Source organism: Antechinus flavipes, chromosome 1 (genome assembly GCF_016432865.1).
Source record: "Antechinus flavipes isolate AdamAnt ecotype Samford, QLD, Australia chromosome 1, AdamAnt_v2, whole genome shotgun sequence".
Classification (NCBI taxonomy): Eukaryota; Metazoa; Chordata; class Mammalia; order Dasyuromorphia; family Dasyuridae; genus Antechinus; species Antechinus flavipes.
In genome coordinates, this window is record NC_067398.1 from 715,573,426 (window position 1) to 715,598,464 (window position 25,039).

General features: G+C 41.1%; 1 protein-coding gene across 1 annotated transcript; it reads right to left on the reverse strand.

Moving 5' to 3' along the window:
- Nucleotides 1-619: 619 nt before the first annotated feature.
- Nucleotides 620-23,652, reverse strand: LOC127545685 (SEC14-like protein 4). Its single transcript, XM_051973123.1, is given in 13 exon segments — nt 620-1,469; nt 3,457-3,483; nt 3,486-3,625; nt 3,753-3,892; nt 3,978-4,084; nt 13,035-13,118; nt 13,480-13,540; nt 15,341-15,436; nt 16,812-17,000; nt 17,114-17,173; nt 18,223-18,266; nt 21,351-21,426; nt 23,557-23,652. Coding segments are annotated over 13 exon segments (1,191 nt in total). The 5' UTR covers nt 23,611-23,652; the 3' UTR covers nt 620-1,356.
- Between the last annotated feature and the right edge of the window lie 1,387 nt (nt 23,653-25,039).

Here is a 25,039-nt window from a genome sequence, read left to right on the forward strand (position 1 = left end):
ATCTGAAAAGAAACATACTCTCTGTCCAAGACATTTACTATCTCACAGGGGAACAACACATATAAGGAAGCTGATAGAGCTGGCCTGGGGCCATCTTTAAGTGAAGACTTTGGGAGGAGCCCTTTGCTCTGCCCTCCAGTCTTCCAAAGAAGGAAATAGAAGGTCCTGAGGATGTTGAGGATATTGCTGGGGTATGAGGATCTCAGCTGCTGCCATCTTGACAGAATAGTGAGTTTCCTAGAGGCTCAATAGAAACAATATTCACAATGACTGCAACAATGTAAATAGAAAGAACCATCAGCACAAAACAAACTAAAGTAGATGTTGCAAAATTACAAGGAACAAGCATTGCCTCAATGAAGAGATAGAAATATCCTGTCTCCTTTGCAGAAGTGGGAGATCCTTAAACAGCAAAGTAGCTCAAATGAGCTCAAATAAGCTAAAAGATATAAAGTACTTTGCAAAAATGATTGTTGTTCTCATTCCTTGAGCCTTCTATTTTCCTTCTGCTGTGCGTAAACACTGTTTATAGAACAATAGAGGAGTATACTGGGTGTACTGATAAACACATATATATGGCTCTCAATACAAAATGTACAGATACTTAAATTTAATCTGTATTATTATAATGTCTTTAAGCTTAGACAATCAACAAAACAATAAATCAGGCTCTCATTGGTAGCAATTGCTGATTTTTGTGGTGTAAAATTTCAGGTTTTCTTAAATTTTTTCCATTCAAGAACCCTTTTCATTTGAAAATTTTTTGTGACTCTAGGTATTTAGGTATAGAAAATAGGTGTCTAAACCAAACATGTACTGATAATAAATCATAATTCTGCAACCTCTATAATCAATTAAAAACCCCATTTGAGGTGGCAAACAGCTTAAGAAGCTGGTCGATGATCACCCTGAAATTTTTATTAGCTACTTTTTAAAAAAATTTTTTTTTCAATTTAACATTATTTTATTTTTTCCAATTACATATAGTTTTTGAAATTTACTTTTGTAAAATTTTTCAGCTCCATATTTTTCTCCCTCCCTTATTCCTCTCTCTCTTCCCCAAGACAGCAAGCAATAGGTTACACATGTAGAATCATATTAAACATATTTCCACTTCAATTATATTGTGAACAGTGAATCAGAAAAAAATGGTCATCAAGCTGCTCTTTAGCAATTCCCCAACCTTCCCATGGTGTTTTGGTCAAAGGTGGACCCCATGGCATATCTCCTTGGTGGAGAAAACTGGCCAGAAAACAAAAGGGGTCCCAAGTAGAGTCAGTAAGAAGTAAGTAATGGAGTACAAGTAACGGAGACAAGGTTGGAAGGGGTATAATGATGGCAAAAGTCAAACTTGTCCTACATTTTCTCAATTTTCTCTTCAATGCTTTTGTCAGGGAGTAAGACTTCCACTGTGTAGCTGATCTTTTTGGAGTGAATCAAGCTGTAGGTATTGTCAAACCTCAGGACGTCTGCAAGGGAAAGAGACATGCAGAGAATTATGTTTTTTGTGCCTCCTCATTCCTAAGTTTCTCACTCTGACATTCAAGGACCAGCTCAATCTGCCTTCAATGTACCTTTCAAATCCTTCCTTTAAAGGGTTTCATATTGAAGGAGTTGATCAGAGAACCCTTACACCAAATGAGTTTCCCCATTTGAGGAAATTACAGGATGAAAGATGCAGGGGATAGAGACAATGAAGGGCTAAGATTTTGTTTCTTTCAGGTACTCAAGTGTTGCATTTGTAGCTTCCAAATTGCATCAACCCTGGAGTGGCTCCAGCCCAGCAAGACTGTGATCCATTCACACACTTTTAAGTGGAAAGCTGGGAGTGGTCCATTTGCACCTTGTAAAAGGTTTTCTCCTTGTAACCTTGAATGAATCCAATGCAGAGAAGCATTTCTCCTGCTCAGCTATTTTAGGATGGTGACAAAAGTCAAGCTGATTGAGCTATGGGGTGATCAGTCACTGAAAGATCCGCCATACTTCTGATGGGGCCTTAGAAAGTCCAAACTAGCTGGAGAAAATTACTTCTCTCAGGTGAAAGGAAAGACGGCTGTGGAGGAAGAAGGTTCCATGGCCATCTCTATCCCTACCTCTAGTATCACACCATCAACTTCCTGTCCGGGGTCTCCAGCTGGCTGTCTCATAGACATCTGAAACTCAGCACGTCCAAAACTGAATCCATCATCCTTCCCCCCAAGTCCTGTCCCCTCTTTCTTACTCCTGTAGAGGGCAACAGCATCCTCCCTCTCTTGGGTTCTTGGGTTAGGAGTCATCCTGGATTTCTCACTCTCTATCTCTTCCCCCTCCCAAGTTGATTTTACTTTTGTAGCATCTCTCAAATATGGCCCCTCCTCTCTTCTGCTCTGCCATCACTCTGGGGCACTTCCTCATTACTTCACACCTACATTAAGCCTTTCTCTCCTCCTGCACATTCTTCATCTAGCTGCCAAAATACATTTCCTGATCTGCTGGTCTGATCCCCCAATCTCGTCCTCCCCAACACACTCCAGTGGTATCCCATTTCTAGGAGCAAAATTCAAATAGTCAATCAATAAACATTTCTTGAATAGTTCTCTGACATTCCTAGAGCCCTTCATAACCTACCCCCCTCCCATCTTTCCAGTCTTCTTACAACTGACTTTCCCCTGAGCCCCTCCAACATATTTTCCCATTTAGTAACACTGGCCTTTAGGTTGTTTCATAAGCAAGACCTTCCCTCTCTCAGCCCTTGACATTCCCTAGTTGTTTCCCATGAATGGAAAGGTCTTTCTTCTCACATCCCTCTCTTGGCTGCCCTGACTTCCAAGTCTCAGTTAAATTTCCATCTCCTCCAAGAAGTCTTTGCCCATCCTCTTGATCTGACTTCCCTGCTTCTATTGATTATCTCCAATTGATTCTGTCTGTAGCTTGTTTGCACATATTGTGAGTTTCCTAAGGACAAGGACTATCTTGGACCTTTCTTTGTCTTCAGTGCTTATCCCAGGGCCAGGAACACTGTAGGTGCTTAATAGATGTTGCTTCATTGACCGACTAGTTTAGTAATCTTGTCCAAAAAGGCAGCTCTAGTAGTCCAGGAAGCCATGCTGGCTCTTTGTAATCCCCACATCCCTTTCTTTCAATCTTTCTTTTTGCTCTTTCAATGACTGGCCACCCTATAGCTCAATCAGCTTGACATTCTTCACCATCCTAAAATGGCTGAGCAGGAGAAATGCTTTTCTGCATTGGATTCATTCAAGTCTGGAAGGAGAAAACCCTTTACAAGGTGCAATATGGAATATTCACCAACCATATTTTTAATGATCGTCTCAGGGATTTCTCCAAGAGCTGAAGGCAAGCTCACTGCTCAGAGTTTGCAAACTGTCCATTTCCCTTTGAACAAATCAGGACATTTTGCTTCCTCCTTCCTCAAGATATCCCTGCCATTTTCCATGATCTTTCAAATAAGTCACTCACAGACTCCCTGTTCAGTGCAGGTGAGGTCCCGTCCTCAGGGACCAGGGGAGAGTTGTACTTCTGGGTGGGCACCACCTCGACCATCTCCTTTGCTTTCTGTCGCTCCCCCATCTTAGTCTTCAGGTAAATCCCAACGCCAATGTCCGGCCCATCCAACAGGAACTGCCACCTGCAGCAGGAGAAACATTGCTTCCTCTTGCCAAGTGATCTGCCCTTGCAGGATTCCCTCCCCCCACCTCCTGCCCACATATACCCCACAGTCTCTTCTGGGGCAGGGAAAGCCAGGCAGAACCCACCTCAAGACGCAGCCAGGAAAGAGGATCTCAATCTCCACCTGATGGGAGGACCCCCGATTGATTGACACTGTATGCTCATACTGCATTTTCATCTGGTTCTGCCGGTGGTATTTCTTGGGGACTATACCCCCATATTGAATCTGCCAGAAGAGGATGGGATAACCGTTGGCCTGATGGATCTGCCCTCAACGCCTATTTCACTCCTGGCCCCTGGGAGTTCCTTACCTTGGTCAGATATTTGGGGTTCCCATCAGGGTCTGTTAGAGTTCCCCCATACTCTGCAGGCAACTGGTCAGGGTCTACGAATTTCTGCAAATCCTCCTTCCAGTTTGCTTGTGGGAAAGAAAGAAGATTCTCGGGTGAGAGGGGGAATAAATTCCCAAAAGAGATGAGTAACGGGGACAATGAGGCAGGCAGTTCAAACTTACTGCAGAGTGCAACTCTGATGGGTGGGCCACTTTGTTCAAATGCCAAATGCATGCTTGCCTAAAAGGTGTTTTTTTAGAAAACTCACACAAAGCAAGTGCTCACATGATGGTCAGAAGAAGCTATACAAGGACACTCTCAAGGTCTCTCTTAAGAATTGACTATGTGATATGGGAGACATTGGCGCAGTTCTACCCAGCCCTAGGTGTGCCCTTATTGGAGAAGATGATGTGCTCTATGAGTAAAGCAGAAAAAGAATTAGCTCAGAAGACATGAGAGAAGTCACCTTAAATGCTCATAGGGACTATTTGGTCCAACTAGTAGCACAGCATCCCAAGCTCATGTTGGTCTCATCGGCCGTAGTTGGATACACTCTACCTTGGCTCTAACATAGTGATGTCATTTTGGTCCTCTTTGAGAATAAAGGACAACAACAGTGGGCAACAAGGCTGCCCATTGGCACCTTTGCTCATCACAGCACTGTGTGGGTCTGTGACCTCATCTTATCTCCCCATCTCTACCTCTGGACTTCTCTGGCTTCCTTCAAGTCCCAGTTTAAAGCCTACCTTCTATAGGAAGGTCTCCTAATCTCTCAATTCTAGTCCCTTTCTTTTTTTTTTAATACTTCCTTCTTATCCTCTCTCTCTCTCTCTCTCTCTCTCTCTCTCTCTATTTTTTGGGGGTCCATAACTATTTGCATGTTTTCTTCTTTATTAGACTGTGAGTTACTGGAGAGCAGGGATTAATTTTTGCTTTTCTTCTTATTCCTAGAACTTAGCACAGAGCCTGGCACATAGGTGCTACTTAATAAATGTTTATTAACTCTCTGAAAAATAAATCATATCCCAGGAAAGAAAGTTACCTGTTTCATGAGCTGATAGAACTACAACTGTCAGAGATTTTAGAGACCATTTCATCCAATCCTCTCATTTTGCAGATAATGAAACTAGAGTTAGACAGGTTTAATATGACCAAGATATACATGTAGTAAATGTCAGAGCTAGGATTTGAACACACATCCTCTGATTCCAAATATATTCTTTCCACTACCCCATGCTGCATCAAGACCCCTTCAAGGACCTGTGATTCTGTCATTTTGGAGACACTCACCTTGATGAACGATTCCAACCTCTTTGCAACTTATAAGTTAATTTTCATGAGATTGGGGGACCCAAAATTCATTCCCATTGGCCAATTGAGTGACAAGTTTCTCTGAACTCCTTCTGCTCTGCCTGATCCCTTATTCCCATTTTCTTTAACAACCCCATCAAATGTCTCAAAAGCTACCCACCCTTTCCACCGTGCCCTCTGCAATGCCTGGTATGTAGACAATAAACTTGCTTTCATCTTAAATCTTTTCCTTTCTCACTCCTTCCATCCCCTGGCTCTCTCTTCTGATGGCTCTCTTCCTAATCATAGTTGCCTTTTTACTCATTTTCTCCAACCTTATGGTTAAGACAGGGGAGTTGGAATACTTTGTTCTTTTTGTCATTTTCCAATTCTCCTTCCACTTCTGTCACTTAGTAACCTCTTCTCTCTACTCAATCAAAATCCTAGTAGCTGCCATGTACAGACCTCCAAGTGGCTCTCCGTCTTTCCCAAGAGAGTTCAAGGCATGCTTCATAGTCTTCCTCTCCTCCTCAAATCCTGCCCTCATGCTAGAGTACTTCAACAAACATATTGATGCTCTGTTAAACTCACTCATCTGACAACGTTTCAATTGATTCATTCCCCGTGAACTACTTTTCAATCCCATCTCAGCTACACACAAAGATGGGCATATCCTTGATCTTGCACCCAGATCACCCAAAAATGAACCACATCCATGTTCAAGAAGTTGAAAATTCTCTTATTGGGTTACTCACAAATGAACTACTTTCGTGTTTAAGAACTAGGAAATCTTTTATCTGATCAAATCTATTAGTAATTCTAATGCCAATTCCATTTTATTACATCTCTTCCTCTACCTTACAACTCCAAACCCTATCATCACTATGACTTCCAACTCCCCATCCCACCTACCCACATATACTGATCAGTTCTTTCCCATGTTATCACCTTTAGACTGGATATGTTCTCTTTCCTTCCCCTTCTTGATCCTTTAGTGATCAATTCAGCTCTACACTGTCCTCTTCTTTTGCCCCCTTATATTATCACTGATCTTGATCTGCCAAACTTCTACCTTAAATCATTCTCACCACCTTCTACTAAATAAAGCTGGAGAAAAAAAGTCATGAAACTGTGCTGATTAGTTCCATCATGAATGTGTATGTTATTACATAACTTCAACTGAGCTCTTACTGCTGAAAGGCAATCTTTTTACCTCCTTAATTAACTTACTATCTTACTCATGAAAGTGGTTCTCCTAGAACCATTTCTATTCCTCTGCAAATGGCTCTCTGCCCACCAAATGTTTCAATTGAGAATTTTGCCTCACATTTTACTTAAAAAATTAAGACCATTCACTGAAAGTTCTCCTCTTCATCTCATGTCATTCAAGTGCCTTTCCCCATTATCTCCTCCTTCATCCCTGTCTTATAGAAAGAAGTGATCCTTCTCCTTGCCAAGGTTGCCTATATCTATACAACTGTAATGTCCAAATTAGCTCTCTGGAGTATCTCAGTACCAGCCCTAATCCATTGATCTTAGTAGAGGAGTAAAGAGGCGGGACTCACGTGGAATGTCAAACATAGATTCTGTTTATTCCAAATTCTCTTAGCCTTATATACCCTAATACCCTTACATAACTATAGGGCACTGTGCATGTACTAACTATGTACTTCACATGTGGGACCACACAAACAACTTGCTATTGTGTGTAAATGTCTCTGCCATTTGGTATCACTCTGCTTTAATTACAACACATAAATCCAAGCTTCTGAACAGAGTCTGATGGAATAAAACCATTCTCTAGCTCAAGACATATCGGAAGAACGTCAAGAAAGATCAGTCTTACTGGAGTGAAATGGGCATTCAGCCCAGCTCAGACAGTGTCTAGGAAAACCAGTGGGAAGGTCTTAATCACAGAAGATCAGCAACTAAGACCCTTGGTCCTGGTTCAGTAGCTAAGCAAACCAGTAGGGCAGCCTCCTATCCCACCTCAGAAGGCAAATTTCCAGCCTGGGAAACCAAGCTGTTTCCTGGAGAGAGTAAGTAAGGCTAGCCTCTGCTGTGAGCAAGACACCAAACATAAGGGACTCTTGCACTCAAAGTTAAGGCTCACAGCTGCAAAGAAGCTTGGGACAGTGCTCTCTCTATGCCAGAAGCAGAGCTCAACCATAAAAGGAACATAAAGGGATGGGAATGGGGGGTGGGGGGGGACAGAAAAAGAGAACAAAAGAAAATGAGCAAGAAACAGAAAAGAATCTTGTCCATAAACTATACCCAAAGGGCTATCAAACTGTGCATTTCCTTTTGATCCAGCAGTGTCTCTACTGGGCCTGTATCCCAAAGAGATTATAAAAAAAGGGAAAAGGACCTACATGTGCAAAAATGTTTGTAGCAGCCCTTTTTGCAGTGGCAAAGAATTAGAAATTGAGTGGATGTCCATTAGCCATCAGAATGGCTGAATAAGTTATGGTATATGAATGTTATAGAATATTATTGTTCAGCAGGAGGATTTCAGAAGGCCTGGAAAAACTTACATGAACTGATGCTAAGTGAAGTGAGTAGAACCAAGAGAACATTGCACACAACAATAAGATTATATAATGATCAATTCCAATGGACGTGGCTCTTTTCAACAGTGAAGTGATTCAAGCCAGTTCTAATGGTCTTGTGATGGAAAGAGCCATCTACACACAGAGAGAGGATTGTGAGGACTGAGTGTGGATCACAACATAGTATTTTCATTTTTTTTGGTTGTTGTTTTCTTGCATTTTGTTACCACATTTTCCCCTTTTTGATCTAATTTTTTCTTGTGCAGAATGATAATTATCAAAATAGGTATATAGAGAAAAAATCATCTTGACCATAGAAAGCTACTGTAAGAGGGAAGACCAAAACACCAATTCAGACAAATGTCCACAGAGGAAATCTCAAAGAGTGATATGAACTGGTCTCAAGCCAAAGAGGCTTTTTGGAAGTGCTCCTAAAAAATTTTAAAAGGCAAATAAGAGAAGTAGAAGAAAAAATGAGAAAAGAAACAAGAGCTGTGAGAAAGAATCAACATCTTGGAAAAGGAAGGAAAAAATTGACTGAAAAAAAAAACAATTATTTAGAAAATATAATTGACTGATGCAAAAAAGTCCACTGAAGAAATCAATTCCTTAAAAAAGCACAAGTCAAGTGCTAAAAAGAAAAAAAAAAATCAGTGAAGAAAACACCACCTTGAAAAGCAGAATTAATCAAATAGAAAAAGAGTTACAAATACCAACTGAAGAAAATCACACATTAAAAACTAGAACTGGGCAAATGGAAGCTAATGAATCTATGAGATATCAAGAACCGGTTAAACAAACTAAAAAGAATGAAATAATGGGAAAAAATGTAAAACATTTCCTTGGAAAAACAGCTGATCTGAAAAATAAATCCAGGGAGAGACAATTTTAAAATTATTGATCTGCCTGAAGGCCATGACCAAAAAAAGAGCTTAGATAGCATTCTTCAAGGGATCATCAAGGAAAACTGCATTGATATGTTGGAACCAGAGGGGTAAATAGTCACTAAAAGACTCCATAGATCACCTTTGGAAATAGATCCCACAAGGAAAACCCCAAGGGACATTGTTGCAAATTCCAGAACGATAAGCTCAAGGAAAAATACTGCAGACAAAAACAATTCAAGTATTGAGGAGCAACAATCAAGACCCAAGATCTGGCAGCTTTTACAATAAAGAACCAGAAAACCTGGAATACCATACTCTGGAAGGCAAAAAACCTGAGATTACAATCAAGAATTAATTACCCAGCAAGACTGAATATCATCATTCAGGGGAGGAGTTGAATCTTCAATGAAGTAAAAGATTTTCAATCATTTCTATTGGAAAAACCCGAACTAAACCGAAAATTTGGTCTTCAAACAGAGGACTTAAGAGAAGCAGCTCTAAATGGGAAAATAATACTTGTAATCCTTGAAAACTGTATCTATTATTAAGGCAGTTAGAGCAGGCATGCATAAATAGGGTATATAAATAAATGGATATAAAAGGACTCTGATGTGATGATATCAAAAAACATTAAGGGGTGGGAAAGGATTGTACTGGGAGAAGAGAAAAGGGAAGGTAAAATAGGACAGATTAGATGACCTGAAGAGGCATAAAAGGCCTGTTACAATAGAAGGAAAGAAGGGAGGTGGATGAGCATTGTCTGAAGCTTAATCTCATCAGTTTTGACTCAAAGAAGGAATAATATACTCATTCAGTTGGGTATAAAAATTTATCTTATCGTATAAGGAAGTAGGAAGAGAAAGAAGAAAGAAAAGGAAGGGGCTGGATAGAAGGGAGGACAGACAAGCTAGGATAGAGGAGTAAAAGAAAGGAGGAGGGGTGATAAAAGTAAGAACAGGTCCAGAGTATAATGAGTGGAAAGACAACAAAAGAATATATAAGAGAGAAAATAGGAGGGAGGAAAATATGAAACTGGTAATTATTAACTGTGAATGTGAATGGGATGAACACTTCCATAAAACAGAAGTGAATAATAGAGTGGATTAAAAAGCAGAATCCTACAATATGTTGTTTACAAGAAACACATTTGAAAAAGAGTGATATATACAGAGTAAGATAAAAGACTGAAGCAGAATTTTTTATGCTCCAGTTAAAACAAAAAATAGCAGAAGTAGCAATTCTGATATCAAATGAAGAAAAAGTAAAAATAGATCTAATTAAAGAAGAAAACTACATCTTATTAAAGGGTACTATAGATAATGAAGTAGTATAAATGTATATGCACCAAGTGGTAGAGTCCAAATTCTTAGAGAAATTAAGCCAATTACAAGAAGAAATAGACAACAAAACTATACTAATGGGAGACCTTAACCTTGATAATCCAACCACAAAATAAACAAGAAAGAAACTAGGAAGGTTAACAGAAACCTAGAAAATTCAAATATGCTAGACCTCTGGAAAAAAAATTGAGTAGGAACAGAAAGGAATATACCTTTTTCTCAGTAGTACATAGTATCTACACAAAAATTTACCATGCATTATGGCATATATGCTCACAATCAAATGCAGAAAGACAGACCTTTTTCATACCTCAATGAACTAAAAATTATATTTAATAAAGGACCAGGGAAAGATAGACTAAAAACCAATTGGAAATTATATAATCTCATACTGAAAAATGAGTGCGTCAAACAATAAATTATAGAAACAATCCATAATTTCATCCAAGAGAATGATAATGATGGGACAATATACCAAAACCTGTAGGATGCAGCCAAAGCAGTTCGTAGAGGAAATTTTATATCTCTAAATAGTTATATGAATAAAATAGAAAAAGAGAAGATAAATGCATTTGGGCATACAACTAAAAAACCTAGGGAAAAAACTATTTAAAACCTCCAATTAAGGGGACAGCTAGTTGGTGTAGTAGATAGAGCACCTGCCCTGAAGTCTGGAGGACCCGAGATCAAATCTGGCTTCAGACATTTAATATTGACTGGATGTGTGACTGTGGGTAAGTCACTTAGTTGCAATCCCCTTAGCAAAACAAACAAACAAAAAACTTCCAATTAAATACCAAATTAGAAATTCTGAAACTTAGTGAAGCGATTAATGAAATTGAAACCAAAAAGTATTGAATTAATAAAATCAAAAGTCAGTTTTATGAAAAATGAAACAACTTAAGCTTTAGTTAATTTGATTAGAAAAAGGAAAGAAAAAAATCATATTGTCAGCATCAAAAATGAAAAGGGTGAACTTACCACAAATGAAAGGAAACTAAAGCAATAATTAGGAGCTATGTTGTCCAACTATATGCCAGAAAATCACATAAACTAATTGAAATGGATGAATATTAACAAAAATATAAATTGTACAAAAATAAATTACTTAACCCCATTTTAGAAAAAGTAATTAAACAAACCATTAATGAACTCCCTAAAAAAAAAAAATCTCCAGGGCTAGATGGATTTATAACTTAATTCTACCAAAAACTTAAAAAACAATTAATTCCAGTATTATGTACACAATTTGAAAATATAGATATAGAAGAAGTTCCTTCTATGACACAAATATGGAACTGATTTCTAAACCAGGAAGAGCCAAAACAGAGAAAGAAAATTAGAGACCAATCTCCCTGATGAATATTGATGCAAAAATTTTAAATAAAACATTAGCAAAGAAATTACAACAACTTAACAGCAGGATAATACACTATAATCAAGTGGGATCTATACCAGGTATATAGGGCTAATTCAATATCAGGAAAACTTTTGCCATAATTGATCATATCAATAACAAAACTAACAGAAACCATACGATAATCTCAATAGATGTAGAAAATGCTTTCGACAAAATACAGCACCTATTCCTATTAAATACTACATAAAAAGCATAGGAAATAAAGGGAATTTTCCTTAAAATGATCAGCAGCATTATCTAAAACCATAGCAAGCAGTATTTGTATGGGACAATAGCTGTATGCATTCCTGCTAAAATCAGGGGTGAAATAAGGATGTCCATTGTCACCATTATTATCCAATATTGTACTAGAAAGATTGGCTTTATCAATAAGAAAAGAAGAATAAATTAAAGGAATTAGAATAGGCACTGAGCAGATAAAACTATCATTCTTTGCAGATGATATGATGATATACTTACAGAATCTTAGAAAATCATCAAAAAACCTACTTGAAACAATTAACAGCTTTAGCAAAGTTGCAAGATATAAAATAAACCCATACAAATCATCAGTATTTCTATATTACTGACAAATCTCATCAGCAAGAAATAGAAAGAGAAATTCCATTTAAAATAACTATAGACAAAAGTATCTACCAAGACAAACCCAAGAACTATATAAACACGATTACAAAACGCTTTTCACACAAATAAAGTCAGATCTAAAGAACTGGTACAGTATCAATGCTCACAGGTAGGCTGAGCTAAAATAACAAAAATGACAATTCTACCTAAATTGGTCTACTTGTTCAGTGCCATACCAATCAAATTGCCAAAAATTATTTTATAGAGCTAGAAAAAATAATAACAAAACACATCTGGAAAACCAAAAGTCAAGAATATCAAGGGAATTAATAAAAAAAAATGCAAAGGACAGTGGTCTAACAGTATCAGACCTAAAGCTATTATGTGTAAAAATGTTTGTAGCAGTTCTTTTTGTGGTAGCAAAGAATTGGAAAATGAATAGATGCCCATCAATCAGGGAATGGCTGAATATGTTTTGGTATATGAAAGTAATGGAATATTATTGTTCTATTAAAAATGATGAACAAGATGATTTTAGAAAGGTTTACAAAGATTTACATGAACTGATGCTGAGTGAAACAAGCATTCAGTGAATTAAAATTAGGTAAAAAATGAAGCAAAAAATGATCTTGTCAGGTGGAAAGGGGAAGAGAGGGAAGAACAGGAGAAGACAGGAGAGGAAAGGAGAGATGAGAAGAGAAGAAAGGAAAGGAAAAAGACTTTTAGAATTTCAGGCCAGAACAGAGAATTGCTGAAGTTGGACTTCAGGGGATGGGATCACAAAGAAACATAAGACAAATCCACCCAGGCTAAATGACACTTAAGCTTTCTTCTCTAATTCTTAACTAAACTTTTCCAAGTCTGGATTGATCCACTGCTCTTTTATCAATTCAACAATAACCCAAATGGTGAACTCTAATTTACAATCTTCATCCATTCAATAACAATTCCTTGAAAAAAAGCTGGGAGGGTCAGGACTCACTCACCTCCCATAATAACAAACTTTTTGCTTGTTTTCTCTGAAATGAAGGGCTTCATCAAGTTGTAGACTACAGGAAACAGTTTAGGAGCTGAAAAAAAAAGATGGAGATAACTTGAGATTATAGCCAGAAAGAGAAGATAATTCTGAATAAGTTCAGGGAAGCCCTGGCTAAACATGAAAGCTGCTGGCACCAGCTGTGAGATATAAGTAACTCATATCACCTGCCTTTGCCTTGTAAATTCAATCATCCTGGTCCCAGTGTCGGGTTTCCTTGAAAGGGGTTAGTCTAAAATAAGATCTTTAGGGGTTTTGATCTCAAATTTAATGGAAGTGTGTTCCCATTATTTGCTGAGGCCTGGCAACATCCAGCAGGCGCCACCTTGCATCTATCCCATGCCCCTCTTGCCCTCTTGCCCGTACCATTCCAGCCCCCATTACTGCTGACTTACCTTTCACAACAATAAGATTCTTGACGGTCTCGGGAAAATTGTTGTCAAGTATGGAGAAAAACTGCAAAGTCAAGATAAGCCTTCTTAGGGCATTCCTTACATCAACTAGTGTCCACTTTCCAGAGACCCCTGGGAGAGAATCCAGGATGCCTCATCAGGATTCCCCTCCCCAGGATCTTCAGAGCTCCCATTGAGAACCCAAGTTACCCTACTGCACCCTACTGTGCTGGTCCTGGATTAACAGGTGGGACATCGCTCCCTAGTCTACTGCTGTCCCAGCTTCCAGTGCTGAGAAAATTCTGTAAATTCCCAGGAATTAGAACTAGGAAAGCCCTTAGAGATCAAGACTCTATTTTTATGAATGCTAGAACAGAAAGCTTGGCCAAAAAGAATTGGAAATCAAGGGGGATGCTCATCAATTGGGGAATAATTAAACAAGTTATGGTATGAATGTAATGGAATACTATTTTTAATATAAGAAATTATGAGCAGGTAGATTTCAGAAAAACCTGGAAAGACTTACGTGAACTGATGCTGACTGCAGTGAACACAACCAAGGGAACATTGTACACAGTAACAACAATATTGGATGATTAATTTTGATAGATTATGCTCTTCTCAGCAAATGATCTGAGACCCTTCTAAAAGACTCATGTTTTATTTAACATATATAGGACTGTTTGCCATCTAGGGGAGGGGGTGGAGGGAGAAAGGGGAAAAATCGGAACAGAAGTGAGTGCAAGGAATAATGTTGTAAAAAATTACCCTGGCATGGCTTCTGGCAATAAAAAGTTATTATAAAAAAATAAAAAATAAATTTAAAAAAAAAAAGGATTCAAGTTGGAAAATGCTATCCACATCCAGAAAAAGAACTATAAAGTCTGAATGCTGATTGAAGCATACTATGTTCATTTATTTCTTGTGTTTTTCTTTTTTGTGGTTTTCCCCTATTCTAATTCTTCTTTCATAACATGAGTAATCTGGAGATATGTTTTGCCTGGATTTAACCTATATCAGATTGTCTTAAGTACAGGTGATTGAAGGGAGAAAAAAATGCAAATCAAAATCTTATAAAAGTAAATGTACAAAACAAATTTGATAATAAAAAAGACTTGGCCGAGGTCATTTAGAATCAGTTTGACTAGTGAGTTTCCCAGATGACATCACAGGTTGGATCTGTGCCCAATCAAGAATTCCCTTTATAACATTCTTGACAAGTGATCATCTAGCTTCTGCTGGATGGAGAACTCACTACCTGCCAAGCATCTCTCTCCACCTTTGGACAGCTCTCATTGTCAGTAGGTTTTCTCTGACATCAAGCCTAAGATTTTTTGTTTCTTCTTGGCTTTCTTGCAATTTCCAATAATGAATAGCAAAGATAGATCTAGAATGTCTGCTGTAAAATACCAATCCAGCATTCTCTCTTCCTCATCTTGTGACAGATCATTAGATCCCAAAAGAAGCTCCCTTAGAGATTGTGAGATTACAGGGTTTAGAATTGGAAGACATTATTCCCTTTATTTTACAGATCAGTAAACTGAGGCCCAAAGATGTTAAGTAGGTGATTTATCTGAATTCTGTTATGAACCCAGGTACTCTAAGCCCTAGATTGGTATTCTTTCTGCTAAACCAGAGCACCTCTGCCCTCCCACTTACTCTCCCCAAAACTTCAACATGATTTTCCATGGTGTAGAATTTTTTTTTTGAGTCAAAGGTCTTACTATGCTGTGGACTCAGAACCCTGGTTCCCAGCTTCACCCCAGGGGTGAAGGGAAAGACACGTTGCTTTAGGATCCTGGCTGCTCCCCAACTGAGCTGACATCGAATCTCTCCCTGCCCCGAGAGCCCATTCCCTCCTTACCTCCTGGCTGACTTCTATAGCGGGCTTCCAGAAGTGTTTCAGGCTAAGATTCTCCAGGTCAAATATTATAACGAAAGTTTCGATCTTCTTTCCCAGCTGTGCAGACAGGAGGAAGAAGGGCCATTAATCTGCCAGGAGTAGTCTGTTTTACATATGAGGAAACTGAGGTGAAGTGATTAGCCCAGGCTCACACAGCTACTATCTGAGACTGGATTTGAACTCATGGAGATGAATCTTCTTGTTTCCAAGCTCAGTGCTCCCCATACTACGGTGTCATCTAGCTGCCCTCTGGTGCCCATAGAAAATGGAGGCTGGAGGGATTTTCCATTTTTAATCATTCTGAGTATATAACTAATGGTGACTTCTAAAGTTTATTGAACCCGAGGACCAGTTCTATCTCTAGTGGAACATGGGAAGTGGAGCCAGTGAGCCAATAGGCTCATGGGTAGATGGAGCACCACCCAGTGGTCCACTCCCAGCTGTGTAGGTAAGAGATACTGTCCCTGGAGAGAAGGGACTGATATGGTCAAAGAGCACATCTTTTAGCACTGAGCCAGTTCTTACAATTAGGAAAGATATTTAAGGGGCAATTACTGTGCATGGGTCCGCTCAGGGAGCTGTAGGGATCATAAAACAGAGCCCGCTCTCCCAGAGATCAGACTGACACTGCCCTGCTCAATAACCTTCCAGGGCTCCCTGCTGTCTCCTGGATTAAAAAACAAAACTCGGCCTGGTGTTCAAGGTCTCCCAGAATCAGGCCCTGATCTTTGCATCTTCAGCTCTGCCATTGTGCTCCCAACAAGCAGGACCCTCCTCCTCTCCTCTGTCCTCAATGTCTTCTCCCACTTAGCTCACCCCCCCCACACACACACACATACACACACCCGTTTGCAGCCACTGAAATCCCTCCCTCCCTTCAGAGCTGAGATCAGAGTCCAAGGCCATGGACTGAATTTGCTTCAAGTACCACAGCCGCCTGGCACATTTTTCCTCCCTGATCCGTGTTAGACCTGGAATCTAGTCTCGGCTGCCCGCTCAAGCACCAGGGCCACTGGGCTCTCCCACAGTGCTCAGATTGCTTACCACCCCCTCCTCCTGCTGGATCCCCTTCCTCCTCCCTGGATCTCTTTCCTCCTCCCTGGATCCCCCTCCTCCATGGATCCCCCTCCTCCTGCTGGATCCCCTCCTCCTCCTACTGGATCCCCCTCCTCCTCCTGTCTCTCTGTCCCTTCCCAGTCTCCCCCTCTCCCCCAGGGCTAGATTTTGGGTCATCTTCTCTATCTTTCTCTAGTAACTGTCTCTAGTAATTTCCCGGCTCTCAGGCATTGGCTGTCATTTCTCTCCCTTAGATGTGAGCCCGAGCATTAACGAGCTGAAGTAGCAAGAGTTTCTTCCCCCTTGGTCCTCTTAGGACCTTTCTCCCTTCCCCCACCCCTGCCAACCCCAGCCTCTCCCAGGGGCTTTCTCTCACCCTCTCACTCTGGAGCTCGCATTCCCGGAGGAGTTTCATCAAGGTCTGAGTACGTTTCTTGATCGTGTTTGCTTTGCCACTGGAAAGAATCAGGCCTTTGGGATCCAAGGAGCCAGCGCTGTCAATCCACACGGGGCAGCCCTCCGGGTCGTAACCGCTGAAGCCACCTGTGTCGTATAACTGGAGGACCTACGCACAGAAGAAGCGGCTGCCGTTACTCTCGAGGTCAAGACTGTTCCTGGAACAGACCAGGCAGGTGGAAGAGAACCAGGATTCTGGGCACGGGGTTAGGCCGAGCTCACCTCCGGGGGCTTCCAGGTCAAGATGTTGTCCAGGTCCTCTTGCTTCCGGAATACCACATGCTACCAAGAGAAACAGGATGGTCCCAACCAGGGCTCCCTGGGGCTCAGGGCGGGATCTAAAGGGTAGAGCTCAGAAGGACACAGAGTCAGAGCTGGGAGGACCCTGAAACAGGAGATGTCAGAGCGGGGAGAAATCTTCACAGAGGACGTTAGGACCTGGGGTGTCTGAGCTGGCCAAGGCCTTCGGAAAGGCCTGTAGAACATAAGATGTCAATTCTGAGGGACTCCACGTGAAAAGGCTCCCTACCTCCAGAGAGAGAGCTGGCAAATCTGAGTCAAAATTGTTGCTTTATTTTTTTTTTTTTTGCCTTTTTTTTCTTTTTGTAGCATGGCTAATATGGAAACATGTCGTGTATTCTTCTTCTTAATGAGTAAGAGAAGAATCAAAGGGAGAGAATTAAAACTCACAATTTAAAAATGCTGAAATTAAATAATGATTTTTTTTAGAGAATATTATGTATCAGAGTGGAGAACCTTTAATCTAGAATATCAGAGCTAGAAGGCAGCTGATTCAACATCTTCCTCATACACTTAGGAAAACTGAGGCCCTTAAAAGGAAATTGACTGTCCCAAAGTCACATGGCTGGGAAACAGCAGAACAATCATTCCAACCCATGTCATCTTTCCAATACATGTGGATCATTTAGTCCAACTCTCTCATATTAGAGAAGCAACCAAGGCTCTGAGATATGTAGCCAAAGTAAAAAAAAAAAAAAATGGGTAAGCCATAGATTTGAACCTGGGGCTCCAGACTCTCAGTCTAGGCCTTCCCTGTGGTGGGATAGGTCTTACTCTATGGCTGAGCTCTGGCTACTTAGAACATCCTGGCATCCCCTGCTTGGGTTCTCCTCCCACTCTAATAGGAATGCTGGGAAAAGAGGCAAGTTTCAAGAGCCTTTGGAAGGCCACTAATGAAAAAGGAATTTTGGCTGAGGCTGGAAGAGAAGGAGGGATGGAAGAAAAGGAAAAACTCAGCAAGGGGTGTGGAAGGTACATTCGATCTGCTACCCTGGCCTGGGGTCCAAGAGGGCGAAGGAATGGGGGCTCACCTTCCGGAGCATGTCCTCAGATTTCTGCAGGTCAAAATTTCGAGCTGCAAAAGAGGCAGGAGCAGGCTTGGGGCTGGGCAGGGAGACCCCGGGAGACCCCGGGAGACCCAGACCCAGTTTCTCCACCAGTCCCTCAGCATATCTCAGACCTCACTCTATGAAGTCTGTGAATGAAAGCTTTTAGTGGAAGAAACAGGCACTAAATATAAGGAAGTGATGACTTGGAAGGAATACTTTGATCTGGAATATAACAAGAATGGTGAATGGGACTCTAGGGGAGTAGATTGACATGCCCCATCCAGGAACAGTGACAGAGTTGATTTGGTCATGGTGAATACTGAGAGCCCTGAAGCATGGGAGAGTGCCTAAATTTCTATGGGTTATAGTGAGGCAGAAGCAAAGTCTGCTGGGATTTCCCAAAGTGGGATGCCTTACATGGCTGCCAAAGTTCCTCCAAAGTCAATGATGATGGGGAATGGATGACTGTTCTTTCTTCTCTGGTGTTTATTCCCCATCATTTTGCCACCGAGACTCATTCCATGTCCTGAAGCAATAGTTCCCAAACTTCTTGGTCTCAGGACCCCTTTTAAACTTTTTTCTTTTCCCGAAACAATTGGGATTAAGTGACTTGCCTAGGGTCACATAGCTAATAAGCATTCTGTGAGGTCACATTTGAATCCGGGTCCTCCTAACTTCTGGGCTGGTACTCTATCTCCTGCACCATCTAGCTGCCTTTTAAACTCTTAAGCTATTGAGGCCACTCAAAGAACTTTTGTTTATGTGATTTAAATCAAGCAATAAACTTGCCATACCAAAAATGTTAAACATCTTATAATTATTGCAAACATAGTTTTGATCTTGGACACCCTGAAGGAGTTTCCTGGACCCTATAATTTTTCTGGAGATTTAAGTTCTTTTATCTCTGAAAATTTATTCTGGGGCCTTAGTGTTCTCATTGGTCAGTGTCTCACCTGCTTCACTATTTCAGACAGGTCCCAGGCATTCTTCACTGCCCTCCCAACTGCCTGGTTTTCTCTCACTAGTCACCCACCTGCTATGATGGATAGAACATAATTTTCTCTTTCCTTGCTCTTTTCTACCTCACTCAATTCTGGAACCATGACCAAATCAACTCTGTCACTGTTCCTGGATGGGGCATGTCAATCTACTCCCCTAGAGTCCCATTCACCATTCTTGTTATATTCCAGATCAAAGTATCCCTTCCAAGTCATCACTTCCTTATATTTAGTGCCTGTTTCTTCCATTACAATGTAATCTCCTTGAGAGGAGGGAATACCTTTGCTTTTTAAAAAATCCCTTGAATTTAGTGCAGTGCTTGGTACTTAATAGATACCTATTATAGTATCAAGGTATTAGATGGGTAATAGATACCTATTATAGTTATCAAAGAAATAGATAATAGATATCTATTAAGTTCCTTTTCCTGCAGTTCTTTATTCTCTAGCTTTTCTCTTTCAAACCACTCTCTCTAACAGCTATGTCTACATGGGTATATTCTTAGCCTGAGCATGTCATCGCTGAGCTGGTTAGTGACAATCCTGCATTGTGAGATGATGGTTCTGTCGTTTAGACACCTGTGGGAGCTTTCTCTCCAATAGAATCCAATAACTATTTATAAAGTCCTACTGTGTGCTAGGCTAATAATGGCTTATCCAGATGAAAATGGCATCCCTCAAAACACAGAGGAACCAACAACTGTGATTTTTTTTCAGTCATAAGAAACTGGTTGTTAAAAGTGCAATCATGAGTACATAGGGCACACTTAGAGATTGTGGAAGGTCAGAAAGGATAGGTAGGTACACTCTGATCTGTATCTGCTAATTAGTGAAAGCATTTCCCCAAAACTCCATAAGGAAAGGATGAGGATCTGTGGGGAAAACTCAGTGAGGAGCATGGGGAACTCTGAGGAATAAAACAATGGGAAAAAAACAAATATAAATAATTCTGATAGGCGTAAGGTGTCATTTGAACCAATGGGACTGATGTGGTTGGAGAGAGAGCTTTTTAACCCACTGAGATTTCTAAAAGGCCTGGAAGCAAGGGCAGAAGACAACACAAAAATTATTGTACCGTACTCTAAAAATAATGTCAGTAGTGCTTAACAAAATCAGAATAACTGATGAGAAATGCTAAGGACAAGAAAGAATTTTTTAAAAGCTTACTTCTACTTCTGTTACTACTGTTGCTGCTCCTGCTGCTGATATTGCTCTTATTGAGTTCTATTACTACTGCCTATTACTACTACTACTACTACTACTACTACTGAATACTATTATTATTACTACTGATTATTGTACATTGCTACTGCTGCTGCTGCTACTACAACTATTACTACTACTACTACTACTACTACTACTACAATTGACTGTTATTCCGTCCTACAATATTCCTACTCCTATTGACGACTACTACTACTGTTACTGCTGCAGCTATTGCTATTACTACTACTACTGAATATTACTACTGACTACTATTACTCTTACTGCTATTGCTGTTGTCTTTGCTTTTTTTTTTTTTTTTAGGTAGGTTTCTTGTAAATATTTGATTAGGGAGTTTTGTATGCATAACCCTTCTATCACTTTCTTTTATTTTATTGGATTGTTTGGTCCCTTTACATTTAAGGTTATGAGAACTAGGTTTATATTTTCTTCTATTTTGGTTTGTTTGCTTTTGTTTTGTTTTTGTAATAAAGATTTATTCCTATTCGTCTTTAAAGACATAACTTTATGTCTTCAAGGGAAAAATGCTACAATAAAAGTGAGATAACAAGAAGTTCAGACTCAATTGAGACATTTGAGTGACCTAGGGCAGGTCATGAATTCAAAATATTAAGAGGTAGAAGAGACTCTGGAAACTCAGTTTCCCCATTTCCAAAAGGGAGAAAATTCTATTGATCTTCTCCTACTGACCTCTCAGGGTTGTTGTAAACACCAAAAAGATGATTTCCTTTATGAAAATAATCACAAGAACCCCATTCCTGCTTTATTTTAATATTTAGAAGATACTTTTCCCATTAGGAGGTAGATGAGTAAAGCATAATTCAGATCTTATAAGTGTTACTCTACCCCCAATTAAGATATGTCCTCAGCCCCCTGCCACCATCTCACCTCGGAGCCAGCGAAGGAGGAAATAGTCATCGGGGTTGGGCAGGTCGGGCAGCACATCCTGGACATTTTTTCGGAACTGTGGAGAGGCAACTGGGTCAACATCACTGAACCAAATTGCGAGGGCCTAGATTCCTGCCTTGGGACCATCAGTCAACTCTCTTCAATTGAATTCAGTAGTGCAGGACCTTGAATTATTGCCACAAGAACACCGAAAGAACTGATGGTATTTAACCCAGAGAAGGGGAGATTGGGAGGGAAGAATGATGGCTGTCTTCACTCACTTGAATGGTTCTGTCATATAGAAGAAGGATTAGCCTGGTTCTGCTCAGCACCAGAAGATAGGACAAGGAGTAATAGGGGAAGGTTCATGGAGGTTGATTTTGACTCAGTACCTTCAGGCTGAGACTGAGTCACCACTTGGATGGCACTCTGTATATGCATTTTCTAGGCACCTTTTTATGTATACTTTTCTCCTTAAAAGAACGTGAGCCATAGTCATGCCCCAGATTTAGAGCTAGAAGAGATCTTATAGACACCATCGAGGCAGACTTTCATTTTTACAAATGAGGGAACTGAGGCACCCTCCCAAGACCACCCAGCTAGGAAGCGTCTAAGCAGAATCTGAAGCCCCATATCCCTGAGCTTGAGCTGGCTGCCACAGATGCTTAATAAAGGCTGCTGAATAAAGGTTGATAGACGTTATCGAGGGGATTCTCTGGAGGTCTCCGGTCCCCTCTGACTCTAAAATTCTGTGACTTGCCCAGACGACTCAGCTAGTAAGTGGCAAAACTGGGGCTGAAATCCTGATCTTTGGACTCCACGCGTGGCCAGCGTGTGATGCTCTAGCCCTTCATGTATGTTAATTGACTTAAAAACATAAGCAAGGAGACATGATATCAAGTGACCCCTATGGAGTAATTCTTTCCTTCCCACACAGATGGGAAATACTGAAGCTTAGTTGCTCACTCATGGGGCCCACTTGGACCATCCACTTGGGCTAAGCCAGGAAACCGGGGGCTGGGAAGACAGGCTAGGGACACCTGAGGAGCTCAAGTTTCCATCTCAGCATCTGACTCCTTCCCCATCTCATCCCCTATACACATCCTGGGGACATTCATCACTAATCGCCTTCATAGGGGGCCATGGGAACCACTGAGGTCAGAGCTACCATTTTATAGACTGGAAAACTGAGGCCCTGAAAGCTGGCATTCTGAAGGAGTAAGGAACAAGGAGAAGCAAGGGTAATTGGCTTCCTAGAAGTCATAAGCCAATCGATATGATCCCTTTCCCCCCAAGTCCCAGAGTTCTCTCTACTAGGTCTCTCTATTAGGTAATTGCAGAAACTCATATTAGAGGTGACAAGTGGGCCCAAGAAGGTGGAAGAATGGATGGGGTGATGTAAGAGCTGCAGTGGGAGAAGGTTCATCAGGCCCTCTGGGGAGGCTCCTGTCACCTTGAGCCGCCTCTGAGCAGCCTTTAGTCGGCCTTGGCCCGTGCTCCGAGCCTCAGAATTGGGGATCCACCAGCAGGGACATTGAGGGCCAAGGAATCTTCTTGATTAAGCATCTAAGAACAATTTTGGCTAAAAACAAATTAATTTAAATTAACTTTCCTTTTTTCTCTCCTCCAAAGGGACAATCTCTGTACTCCAGTGCTATCCAAGCAAGGTTGGGCTACTTGGGGACGGACTCCCAGTGGAAGTTTTCTGGAGAACAGATTTGCTGCTAGAAGCCAATGAGTCCAAACTCCTCCTCTTCCCCCTTCACCCAGGTTTTGGACAAGGGCATGGACTGCCTGTCCTAGCTCAAGGGAAAGCATATGGCCTTTGGGCCCCCTAGGGAAAAGGCTAACCTGGGCCTGGGAGTACTTAGTCTCCCTGGCAGTAGTTTTCTCAGTGGAACACTAAGTGGACTCTGGGTCCCTTCTAGGTCTGGGAGGCTAAGGGAGCAAGAGCCTTAAATTCCAGTTGGAAGGGACCAAACCCTCTTTTAACATAGAGGGAAACTGAGGCCCAGAGAGGGGATGGGGCTTCCTTTGGTCACACAGCCTCATAGAAGCAAAGGCAGGTTTCAAACCCAGCTCCCCAGACCCTTCCTTCAGTACTCTCTGTCCTGGGCAGGCTGGAGGCGGGGAAGGAAGGGAAGGGGTGAAGGAAGGATGGGGACACTGTCCTGCTTCAGAGGGGGATGTTGGGGTGGGGGCTTACCTGGGCCAGCGCCTCCTCCTGCTGAGGGCTCAGGTCCCCAACCCGGCCACTCATGGTGCTGGCTGCAACTGCCGCTTCCCTGGGCCAGAGCGGCTTTTTCTCTATCTGGGAAAGGGGGGGAGTTATCTCCCTCCTCCCCATCCCAGAGCCCAAATAGAATTGGGTTGGGGGTGTGGCCTAAGGGGCAGGGAGATACAAAGAAGCCCTTGGGCCATCCTAGATTGGCACCTGCTGGTGCCAGCTGAGCCGCCTTTGTTCCCAGCCAGCCCCTTAGTGCCTCCACCCAACTCTTGAGTCAGACAGGGTAAAGACAAGTGTCTTTATTTACAGGCTCTGCAGCTTGTTCCCTTCAGAAAAAAGGCACAGAGGTGTCTCCAGCAGCCTCAGTTTCCTCATCTGTAAAACAGAAATCGATAATAACAATTTTTTAAAAATTACTATCAGACCTAGAGTAGACAAGAGTCCTGAACATAGAACCTGAGCTGGAATCTTGACTTTTGTAAACCGTGTAGTCCTGGTCCAATTGCTGATTCACTTCCAGCCTCAGTTCTGTCATCTTTAAAATGGGAATATTGTTAGCACTTAGCTCCCAGCATTGTGAGAATTGAATGAGACAACACATGTGAAGTTTTTTTTGCCAACCTTCAGGAGCTGTAGAGGTTAGCCAGTAATTAATCAAATGAAAATTTAAAATAATTAAAATGAGAGAGTTAAATAATCTAGTTGATCTTTCTAGCCCAGCTTTAAATCTAATGCCCTATGAACTTAAGGCCCTTCATGGAACCCGAGGTTTGGAAAGGATCTAGACAGTTATTAATCAGTCCAACTAGGACATAAACAAGAATCCCCACTAGAAGTCATTCAGTGTATCCATATTCCAGCTCTAGGGGACATAACTTTCCCATACTTCCCAGAGTGGTTATGAAAAATCCTTTGTAAAGCAGAGCACTCTTGAGATGTAAACTGCTATTATTATTATCGAGATAGGGCCCTTTGCTATGATTTCAATTCTATAGGGAGTTCCTGAATGAGCTCCCTCCTCATGGAGGGTTTTGAAGGAAGGAAGGTAATGGCCAGCACTTTATAAATATTATCTCATTTGATCCTTTACAAAGACTCAGAGAGGTGATTGCTACTATTATCATCTCCATTTTACAGTTGAGGGAACTGAGGCAGAGAGAAGTTAAATGACATTCACAGGATCACACAACTGGTAAATATGGGAGCCTAGATTTGAACTCAGGTTATCTTGCACACTTTAGCTGCTGAATTGTATCTGATTTTGGATGGTTGTTGTCCTTTGTTCTCAAAAAGGACCAAAATGACATCACTGTGATAGAGGCGAGTTACAGTGTATCTGAGTGTGATTGGTCAGACCAATATGGGCTCAAAATGCTCTAAGTCAGGTCAGACACAAATAGCCCACATGAACATTTGGGGTAGCTTCTGTAATTCTGCACATCTCGTATTTCTTTTGGGCTAA